We start from the raw sequence: 12273 nt of genomic DNA on the forward strand, positions 1-12273 counted from the left end.
TAATCAAACCATATGCATGTATTACTTTGACAAAAATATTTATTTAAATAAAGGAAAATATGTCCGAGGCAACAAAGATAGTGAATCTTATTCGGGGTAATAAAATTACTTAGAATGTGCCAATTTAGTATCTTTGTAGAATGGTAATTATATTAGCAAAATTTTATAGAAAGATTACCAAATCCAATTATATATTTATTCATACCCTCCCAACACATGCCTGTGTTTTCCGAACACCTTTGCTCATGTAATCTTTTTTTCTAGAGAGAAACTATTGGCTTAACATTATTATATAACTGGCATTGTTCAAGGTGCTTTACATGGATAAACTCAATATCCACAATAAGCTCAGGAAGTAGACACTACTATGCTCTCCATTTAACAGTTAGGGAAGCTAAGTGTGGTGGTTTCAAAATGTCCACGAAGCCTGACACTTCTTCCTTCAAAAGATGGAGCCTCATTCCCCTCCCCCTGAATACAGGCCAGATTAGTGACAAGCTCCTAATGAATAGAATGGGGTACAAATGATGCTAATTATCTTCTGGGGCTAGGTCCTTAAAAGGATAGTTTCCATTTCTCTTGAGTTGCTCTTTCTGGGGGAAGCCAGCAAACAGCTGTTTGTAGAGGCCTGTGTAGAAAGGAACTGAGATCTCTTATCAAAAGCCAGACTAAAATTACCAGTCATGTGAGTCAATCGCCTGGGCAGCAAACCTCCCAGCCCCAGTCAAGCCTTCAGATAATCACAGCCTTTGCCAACTCTTGACAGCAACCTCCTGACAGGAGGAAACCACACCTGGATTCTTAACCCACAGAAACTGTGAGAGAAATTAAATGCTCATTGTAGTTAAAGTCACTAAATTTTGGAGTAATTGTTATATAGCAATAGATAACTAGTGCACTAAGCACAAAAAGGTTAAGTAACTTTACCTTACTAATGCAACTAGCAAATGGCAAACTGAGATTTCAAACTAGTCAGAATGGACCCATGCCATAATTTATTTCTTGGAAATGATTATCCTGCCTATAGTTCATTAGAGCTGGTGCTAGGGTATTAAACTAAACAGTGAGTAGTCACTTAATAGCACCTATTATCACTAAAAAGAATAAATTCTTAAAGAGAATCAATGGTAAAACACAAACAAAAAACATACAAAACATTATCTATACAAATAAACACACTCCAGTAACATTTTTCTTCCACAGTAGATCATTCTGAACTCATTTCTTACTCTTAGCTGTGCTGGCATTAAAGATTTCTAAGACAAAAACATTTCCAAGATAATGATTTCTATCTCTGAAACCACCTAATTAGCATCCACTGTAGGCTTTTTACTAATTTTTCCTCATACACTTATTAAATTGTGATAAATTTTTAAAAGCTCAGTGTTATGGACTAAATTTTGTTCCTACAAAATTCACAGGTTGAAGCCCTTACCCCGAGTCTGAGTCTGTTTGGAGATGGGGCCTTTAAGCAGGTAATTAAAGTTACATAAGTTCATAAAGGTGGAGGCTTAATCCAATAGAACTGATGTCCTTATAAGAAGGGAGAGAGACACCAGGAGAGCAAGCATATTGAGAAAAGGCCATGTGAGGACTCAGTGAGAAGGTACCATCTACAATCCAAGGAAAAAGGTCTCACCAGAAACCAACCCTGTCAGTACCCTGATCTTGAACTTTTAGCCTCCAGAACTATGCAGAAATGAATTTCTGTTGCTTAAGCCACCAAGGGTGGTATTATGTTATGGCAACCCAAGCTGACTAATACACACAGTATGTTAGGAAATGCTTGGGCTTTGGAGGGAGGCAGACCCCAGTTCTGCATATTCTAGCTGCTTGCTCTTTGGTAAGTAACATCCTCGCTGAGCTTCATTTTCCTCATCTATGAAACTTTGTAAGAGTAGCTGTAATGGAATTTAGAAGCTATTCATATGTAAAGCATCTAGGCAAAATCTTGCAATTAAATCATGATAAAAGATTATCAAAATTAGTTTATTGTCATCTGTTTACAGCTACAATATTGTCTAAACATATGCTCAGAATGCTAAATATTAAGACTGATGAATCTACTTACATGACTATAAAATTCACATCTTCAACCTTCATGTCCTTCTATGCACTGACATTTATCTTTCATGAGGTCTATTTAAAATGAGCTCCATCTCGAGGCCCTAAAATAATCTACCCCTCTTCTCTTCCATTATTTGTATAATGAGCCAATTGTCAAGATGCCACATCAGGATCTCTCGTCTTCAATAAAAACAGCTGAATCTCTGACATAGACAAGGTTGTTTATAAAGCCCCCACAAAGAAATCATCATATTCCACCAAGCTAACAGCAACTGAGCCTTTGGGTTAAATCCCAAATTCAACTAGTGGTAGGGAAGGAGCATTAGTCAGCCACAAAACTTTCCTAAAAAAGCTGAAGACGGTGCTGCTTCTTCCTTTCAGGGCAAAAGATCAGGTCTGACAGGTTGAAATATTTTAAAATGTAAAGGCCTACCCTCAGAACAGATAGAAAATAAAAGATTAGAATTAAAGAACTAAAGACTAAAGAATAATATTTGCCTCAGGCTCTATCAAAGCACAGAGTTTGCAGGGAGCTCTCCCTGGTGCTAATTCAACCTTGCCTCAAAACCTCCTTCTTAATTTATTAGTTTCTACTCACAACAGTCTGACAAACACCATCTGCCATCATGGCCTTCCCAGTTCCACTGGCCTCACCAAAGGTATGGCCGCCAGAGTCGGGCCACCACACTATGCCTCCCTGACCCACTGTTTCTCTAGTCACCTAAACTCAAAACCTTACAGAATCTTCTTTGACTCTTTTCTTACTCATTATCTAATAATTAGCTACCATGTTCTGTTCATGTTTTCTTTCCAATGTCTTAGTCTCTGGTAACCTTCAAAACTCCATTACCAGTTTCAGTTTGGGATAAGAAAGTTCTGAAAATGAATGGTGGTGAAAGCTGTACAACATTGTGAATGTACTTAATGTCACTGAATTGTACACTTAAAAATGATTAAAATGGTAAACATATTCCACTGCCAACTATTCAACAGATACAGGTTCTTAGGGCCATGACTTAGATTTCTGCCAGTCCTCTAGAGGTTCTCCCTATACCTACATCTTCCCATAAAGCCATTTTATAGAGCAGTGCCTAAAATAATGCTTTTATCATGACTTCTTCAAAAATTCATTGTTTATAGATAAAAATTGGTGCTTTAGCCTAGCATTGAAGACCCTCGACCACTTAGTCTCAGCCTATTTTTTAAATTCTATCTTTTGCTAATTTCCTGTAGTATAGACAACTCGGTCTTACACTAATAGTGTTTTGCTCATGCCCTTTTCTCATCTAGATTTTCCTCTTCATTCAAATTAATCTTACGTACCCTGATTTTATTTTGACCACAAAGCATTCTCTAACTATCATAATTGATTGATTTCCCTCTCTCTTTATTACTGTTGACTGGATGTACTTATTACTCATTTGAAATATTGTGACTATTACATGCACATCCTACCTCCTCAATTAAATTGCACACTCCTTGAAATCAGGATGCTTAATCCATTATTTCTTGATATCATCCCATGCCTAAGTAGATGGTACTAAATAAATATTGGACTAATCCAATTCCAATTCACTGAATAACAACCTTGCCTCAAAATTCCCTTCCTAATTTATTAGCTTCTATTCACAAAAGTCTGACAAACACCCTCTGCCAGGGTGGCCCCTTCCATATTCAATTATGAGATAGAAATATTTGCATTTATATTATAGTATATTTTTCGGGGAACATTTAAATAAAGGGATTTCTAGTTAACCCTAAATTAAATAAATCCTATTCTAAAATCTTCTTTATTGCTTGCAATTCATAGCTATTCTCAAAACATACCTGAGATTATTAAAACAAAAAAAAAGAACACATATTACTGGCCCAACAAGATAAGGATAAAAGATCAGAGTCATGGGATACAGCCAAACTGAGATAATTATACTGGACACCTCAATTAAGGAAAGTGAGTTGTTGCAATCAGAGATAAGTTTACCATGACAACAGGAAAAGATGATCATCAAAATGTTCTTTACAGTCTCTTTCTTAAATATGAATTGTCAAAACCAGGCCTTTGACAGAAGCAAAAGGTCTTGCAGAAATAAACTTTAAGTAGAAGTTTTTGATAAATATCTAGTATGCAGATATATGGGTTTCCTAACTAAAAAATATAATCATAGAGTTTTAGACACCAGACAAATCTAAAGTCGATAATTTGTTATAAAAATGAACAAATGTAAATGGTGTTCTTCCTTACAGAGGGTCCTTGTTGATCGTTAGGATCAAAGGATGATGACAGCATCAGGGATGCTCACAGGCAGTGTCCAGACTGTTCTCAGGGGCAGTTTTGGTTTAGCTTAAATGTCTGAAAAAAATACTTCGTTGGGGTTCCAGAACGTCGTCCTATACAGTATGGAAGAGAGGATCTTGATCTGAAAAATTTTAATTATACTGTATTATGAAATAGCTTCCTCTTTACTCTGGATATGTAATTTAAAGACACATACTTTTTTAAAAAAGAAATGTGGCATTGAGTTGTGACAAAATATCAAGAAAACCAGTAAATCTGTTACTATGAGGACTAATATATGAAACAGGGTTGTTTTTACTAAGGAAATTATATTAAAACAATATCATACTCTATTAATGTATAGTAGAAAAGGGGAGATGAGAATACTATAACTGCTTTTAGTGAGTCTGTAAAGAGCCTTGCTGCCTCCAGCTCTAGAGTGAGCAGCTCCGGCATATATCCTCTACTGTAGGAGTGCCTGCACACCGCATAAACCAGCAAGGCACAGCAACTATTTTCTATTTGAATTATTAAAGAGAGGTTTATTTTATAGAGGCTGTACAGTCTGACACTTAAAGCATACTTTATTCTCTCTACTTAGCAGTTTACATAACTAATAGGTACTCCATTAATACTTTCTTCAAGGGCCATCTCAGAGGTTTTCAGAAATGAGGGAATAATACTAATAAAAGCAAAAATTTGTTTCTCTGTCCCATTCAGAATTTATTTGTGCATAATCACGCACCCCTACAGACTGCTATATAACCAGTCTTGCTCTTAAGAATGATACTACTTACTTTTTATGATACATATCAACTTTTTGGCCACCAAGAAAACAGATCATGAATGAGAAAATAATTTACAAAAGATAAAGTATAACAAAATATTAGTATAATTTAATATTAACAATAATAATACATTAGTACTATAATAGTACATTCTAATGAGATAGTGAGAATAGTACATTCTCATTATCAAATGAAAGCTATTATAAAAAATGTGATAAAAGCTTTTTAAATTCACAAGTATTCACAAATATTCACGAGTGTTAGTATTATTAATAATATCAATATTAGTATTTCATATTAAGATTAAAAATAAATATTCTTAGTAATAATAAATATTTGATTACTAAGTATTTTGTATTAAGAACACAATAGTTAAATCTTTTAACTAGCTTTTGCAGCAACTGTTTTAAAATGATTTTCAGAAATTTATCTTAAAACTTCATATCCCTATGACATGGATAAATGTTCCCTGTAAGAATTATTTAAATAGAATCAATGGCCACCTTCTTGAAATGCTCATAGATGAGAACATGAAAAAGTTCAGTTTCCAATGAACAAGCATCAAACATGTGTTACTTACCAAATGTCACTTTCTGACACAGAAAGTTTAAAAGCACTGTAGAAAATGAGAACACACAAGTGCTTCTGCATTTTTTGCTTTCATATTTTAACACTATTTTTCAATAAATAAAACATACACCATGGCTTTCTCACTTATCTCATTGTTTAGTACACTACATGAGAATAGTTATACCACTGCTTTAAAGGAATGTGGCTTTAATCCTTAATCTAGTAACACACTCTTATAAATACATTTTCCCCTTTTTATTCTAACTTGGCAAAAATTAAGAAATGACTTTTCAATGTTAAATCATTTTTCTTAATTTAAGAGGGAGAACTCAATAATGATTATGCCTATAATTTACATTTAAAAATGAAGTTTCTTCATTTAAAATCACCTCATACTATAATCATAAATCAGTTTTACCTCACAAAATGAATACGATTATTTTAGAATTCAATTTTATTTACAAGAAAAAGAAAACACACCAGCAACCTTTCAGTCTTAAAGGTCACCAACCCAACACAACTTACTAAAGGTTTCGTACACAGAATTTAATGTCTTATTCTCACTCTTCTTGCAGTCATTAGTCAGAAAAGAATTATTTTTGGCCCCAAAGCATCAAGACTTTTCAATATTATGTTATTAAAGTATTCATATACCAATTGTCTTAGAAATTCCATTTATCAAAGGTATTCATAGTCAGTTTAGTATTATTGTAGGGCAGGAGATGAGGGCCTAGAATAAAAGAGCAAGATGGTGGCTATGATCACAAATGTGTAAAAGCTCATTTTAACATTTCCAGTTTAAATATTTAAAACTTAAATATGTAATATTTAAAACCTTGGTTTTAACTGAAAAATAAAATTGCTTTCATTCCTAAAAGGACTATTGCACTAACCCTGACAGAGCTGAATGAATCGAGGATGTAAGGCCGAGGTAACCACGCTCTCCGGCAGCTCCCTCAGGAAGAGCTTGAGCAGACTGGCTGCTGAGCAGACATCACCATCTTTCCCGAGCTCCACGGGCATTCCACTCTCGAATTTTGATCGAAGATGTTCCACCACCTTCATATTGCCATTCACCCTAAAAAGGCCTTCCTGGGTGAGTCCTGCAACAATAAAGTAGACACACAGAAAATAAATGGAGGTCTCTCACAGATACAAACTCTAAACAACCACGAAAATAAAGCTCAGTACAGATTCTCTGAATACTCTAATAGCCAAGCACTGGAAGATTTTCACTTTTTATAAAAATGTTTTCTTAGAATAATAACATTTCATGTCTATTACATATCAACTATTGTTATAAAAGCTGACCTCTAAAAATAAGGCTAGGACATATATAACCACAGAACACGTAACACTCTACAAAGACATTTCATTCATATAATCTTCTATAGTACGTAACAGAAGTTTACTCTGAGCTCCAACAGCAGCTTAGCATTTCGAGAACTATTTAAAAAAAATAACCTGTAAGAAACTTCTAAAGTATACATGATTTTCTTTGTAATAATTTAATTAAGATTTCTTTAGTAATCACTAAATTCATATATAAGACTCTGTGGGACTATAAAGGAGTATAAGACAAGATCCTTGCCTTCGGCTGACTGATGGGGAGGTTAGTGTTGGCTAGATCAGTAGACAAGGCTTCACGGAGGAGCTTCTGGCTCCTTTGCATAATCATTGGCTAAAGCGTAGGCAACAAAGAAGGGCCAAGGCTGATTCATGTGAAACTAATGCAGTTTAAGCTTCAGGGCCTCTCACTTGTTTATTAGGCCCTTTCCAATGTTCTGTCCCTAATTTGGTATTAATTTTATATTCTTTTTCTTAAAAAGGCCCAAAAGATTACACTCAAGACCCACAAAACCTTGATCTATACCTGACAAAGAGAAACAAATATATGAATTGAGAAGCTAAGACAGGACAACATAAAGAAAGGCAGGCATAAAAATATGGAGTGTTTAGGTCAAAGAGCAGTGGGGTAATACAATAGAAGAAATGGGACAGGGCCATGAATGTCAATTTAAAGAATGAAGATTTTATCATTGGAGCATTAAGTGTGGAGTGGGGGCAGACACAATATAATAAAGGTTTAAGGAAGACCTACCTAGCTAAGAAGTAGAGAATGGAGATGGCAGAGACCTTGTCTTCTGAGACTACATTCTACTGTAAGGCAATAAGATTGTGGTGGGAAGGAAGTGAAATGGAGCGAATAAAGATGATTTGGTAACTCAGTGCAAAGGAGAAGTAAGGAAGAGGAAGGGCTGAAAGGTAACTTTAAAGTTTGAAAACTAGGAATCCAGGAGCAGCAGCACTGTAAAGGATAAGGTTGAGAGAGAGTCAGGGCTGATAGCTGGTTCAGGGTAGAGGACAATGATCTCCAGCTCAGTGTACTCGGTTCGAGGAAACAATACCATGAAAGCAAGTGAACCAGACCACGAAGGAATGCTGAAGGTGTAAGAAACAATCTAAGAAAGAGTAACCCAAGGACTTAATTTGCCACTTTTCTTTTAAGAGCCTAATGATAAATGGTAGCAATGACATAAGCATTAAAGTCTATTACAATTATTTACATGGGAGGTGTTTGTTTATATCAGCCTTTGCTTCTTTAGCTTACCTGCTAATTATATTGCTCTTTCTAAAGAAAAAGGGTACTAATTTCAACTTGTAATTTGATAAAACATGTTATGAACCCTTTAATTCAACAAATATTTAATGAGTACTTGGCACTATGTTAGATAGTGAAAAAAACAGCTGTAAGAAAAAAATTCAAACACTATCATTATCTTTATGGAGTTTGTAGTCTGGTACAATGTTTATATTTATAAACATATACATATACGCACATAATTTGGAGGTGAAGAACACAAAGTTGACATGAATTTTAGCTCCAATTTTGACAAAAATTTATGAAACCAGAGATGATATTAAAAATAATTAACAACCAGTATGGCCAAAGCACCATGTAATCAGAGGAGATGCCAGTTACTATGTGTAGTAGGCAGCTTCTCAAATGGCCCCAGTGATCCCTACCACTTGGTATCCACACCCATGTGTAATCCCCGCCCACTGAGTGTGGGCTGGACCTAGTGACTTGCTTCTAATCAACAAAATGTAGCAAAATGGTGTGATTAAGTTCTAAACTCACTTCTGAGATTAGATTATAAAAGACTGATGTGCACCATTCTTGCTTGTATTCTCTCTCTCTCTCTCTTTGGCTCTTTGTACTTGCTAACTCTGATCAATTAGCTGCTACTTATTTTGTTAGCTAACTTATGGAGCAGTCCACGTGGCAAGGAACTGAGGGCAGTTTCTAGACAACATCTAGTGAGAAATTAAAACCCTCAGGTCAACAGCCCACAAGAACTGAATCCTGCCAGCAACCATGTGAATGAGCTGAGAAGTGAACCTTTCCCTAGTCAAGTCCTGATATGATGGTAGCCTCAGCCAACACCATGGCTGCAGCCTTATAAGAGACCCTTAGACAAAAGGCATAATAACTCAGCTGTGCCCAGATTCCTGACCCACAGAAACTGTGAGATAATAAACATCTTTGTTTTAATCTGCTATATTCTGGAGTAAGCGGTTATATGGTAATACAACTAATATGATATACCATTCCCTTTAATACTGCAGAATATCAGTTACTATTGGGAGACTTCAGCTCAGTCAATCTTAAAGCTTTCAAGGTCTGTTTCCTCTAACCTATAACTTCATTTGTAACTTCAGAAATACGTATTGGCAGAAATACGTATTGGCAGATACGTATATCAAGCAGATAGCACCCAATAAAAAAGAATCCCATCCCCAGTCAAGGCCCCAAACCTGAAAATTTAGAAGTCTGCATCATAGCCCTGTAACTACTCAGCTCCTGAACCTGTTTTTGGCCTAGCAAATGCTCCCGAGGTCAGATTTCAGTGTTTTTCTAGCTGTCACCTTAGGTTTTCTCTTCCAAGGTTTTTTGACCCTTCACTCAAATAACTATACTTCCAATTATTCCGAAATAACCACTCAGCTCCAAGAATTGGCTTTACTTGATCCCACCGGACCTTACCAGTGGAGAGAGAAATTATAAAGGGAAATGTTTCTCAACCATTTTTTTCTGCCTCCATTCCATTTATTCAATCAACTTTCTTCACTCAGAAATATCTCTCACCCAAACAATTCTTATGATATTTAACCATGGTAAGTTTACCCCTGGCCATGGCTATGTTACACTTTGGGAAAAAGAATCCATACTGTTTTTCAAAAGCCGCTTATGAACTTATAATATATCCAATGCTTATATGAAGTTTATCAGACTATATAATCTCTACATTTTCCCACTCTAAATTTTTAGGAAATGATGATTATTAACAGAAATGTTCAGGAGAAGAAGTTTTCTAGAAGGCTTAGCGAAGTTACTCTCATAAATTTACGATATTCTCTTATATTTGATTTCAAGAGATATGAGTTAATCATCACAAAATATCAAGTTAATAATGATTTAGAAATGAAAAAATTATATATAAGCTAAATAACATCTACAACATTGACAGCTACTTTTCTGTACGACTTAAATTTTTACTTCAAAATAGTATGACTGCATTATTACAAACTAAATATTGCAGAAATCAGAATTTGCCTAAGTGGCACACTGACCCAGAGAGTAGTATAACAATACGTAAGCATATTCTGACACCTGGTGGTGAATGGAAAATCCTACACTACTTAAAATAGCATATTGTACAGTATCTTCATGCTAAAGAGAAGAAATTCGTTAACACTGTCAGCAAGATAGTTTCAAGATAGTTATTTTAAAATAACTAAAGTTATGATATGCTTCATAAGATTTTCCTTTGAATCCAAAAAAATGTATACATATAACTTTTCTTTTTTATTTAAGGGAAAAAAGTCCAAAGTCTGTTTAAAAGGCCTTGATAGAGGCCTTAACAAAACCTCTCTGTCCTAAAATTCCTTTATAATGATAAAGAGGTTCTCTCATGTCAAGTTAAGTGTCTATGTTTAATTAAACAAATTATGACCACAATATCTACCTATGGTTAAACTATATGACCAATCATGCCTGTATCCGTTCCTGATACAGTGCCTACTCATAAGTGGACAATAAATATTTGTTGACTTGAAAAACAAAACTACAAAATAACTAAATAAAACTAATTGAGGTATCTTGCCCTTAAACTTTATACCACCCTTCAAATTTACAAAGGCTTTTTTGTTTATTAACATGATAATTTCAAATACAGTAAGGGGCTTCTGGTTATCAACACAGTAATTAACTACACCGCCTTTCAAAATATAGGGCAGGTACCCTACCCTATCTTGTAGAGTCAGGATTCTGATTCAGTAGCTCTGAGGTATCACCAATGCATGGGTATTCTGAAAGGTTCCACTAGTGATTCTACTTCACATTCCTAGCTAAGAATGACTGATTTTGCCCACTAAAACATTTAGTTTGTATTACCTGAATATACCCTATTAGAGTATAACTAAGAGTATGCTAAGGAAAAGTAGAAGAAAAACAACTCCTAATTCAAATTTTACCAAAATTTTCATACAATGATGGTGTGAATATAAACTGGTTCAACTCTTACAGAGTTAATTATAAATGCACATATCCTTTGACCTAGCAGTCCACTTCTAGAAAGTTAGTCTACAGATATATTCATAGTGCTTAAAGTAACATATGTTAAAAGTTAGTCCCTGAGTCTTTGTAGACAACAGAAGCCTGGCAAGAATAGTGCCATCAGTATATGACTGCTTAAAGAAATGATACAGATAGTCAAACAGTATGTATGGGGGAAAAAAATTAAATGAATAAAACTCTTTATACCATATGGAACAATCTCCAAAATACACTTATGTAGTTTTGTAAAAAGATTCATAACAGTGTGCATGGTGTGCTATATTTATATTAAAATGGAAAAAAACATATGCTTATATATTCATCAAATATCTTTGTCATAACATATCAGAAATTAGTATAGTGATATTGTTTCTGAGAGTGAAAATGAATGGTCAGGGGGCTAGGTTTGGAGGGAGAGACTTTCTGATATCCTCCTGTATTTTGAATCACAGAAGTATATTAACTATTCAACAATTTTTTAAAAATTAAAAATGTAAAATAATTTTACATAAGCATAACCCCAAGTGGCTATTATTCAACCATTCTTGGAAGAAAAACTGGAACACTTGATTACACCAAAACCAAAATATTTTAGGTGGGCATATTTTAGCATACAAATGAATAATACGGAACAACCCTATTTCACAGATTAAATGAATTACCTAGAAATCCATTTGTATTGAAATCAGTAGGAAACAATTTAATCAACACTGAGTGTGTCAATGAGTTCTGTCAAAGCTCTAGCATAATAACATCTGGCTTCAAGATCTTGTTGGTCATGCTCCCATCTTCCTGCCGTGTTGTGTTTGGCACCTTTTCTGTTTAACTTAAGCAAATCAGAGTTGTTCTATAAGAATCTTGCCCTTCTACAGCTTATCTTCCTCTAAAATCGGGGAAATAAACACCTAAAAGGTAAAAATGCAAGCCTGGCTCTTCAGTTTTCAGAGCAAAAT

The 12273-nt window shown here is 34.8% G+C and overlaps 1 protein-coding gene across 5 annotated transcripts in view; it reads right to left on the reverse strand.

Annotated features, from left to right (window-relative positions):
• FAM13A (family with sequence similarity 13 member A) overlaps positions 1-12273 on the reverse strand; it is a 251670-nt gene that overhangs the window by 219357 nt on the left and 20040 nt on the right. For 4 of the 5 annotated variants that reach the window (XR_005649223.1, XM_039845693.1, XM_039845694.1 and 1 more), the window contains exon 3: positions 6594-6803. Coding sequence is in view for 3 of the 5 variants with exons in the window: in XM_039845693.1 (XP_039701627.1) it covers positions 6594-6803 (210 nt within the window). In the remaining 2 variants the exon portion in view is untranslated. Of the gene's footprint in view, positions 1-6593; positions 6804-12273 lie in introns of those variants that run through there. The other variant, XM_039845695.1, reaches the window with a different exon arrangement.

This window comes from Pteropus medius, unplaced genomic scaffold (assembly GCF_902729225.1).
Source record: "Pteropus medius unplaced genomic scaffold, Ma_sr-lr_union100, whole genome shotgun sequence".
In the NCBI taxonomy this organism is placed as follows: Eukaryota; Metazoa; Chordata; class Mammalia; order Chiroptera; family Pteropodidae; genus Pteropus; species Pteropus medius.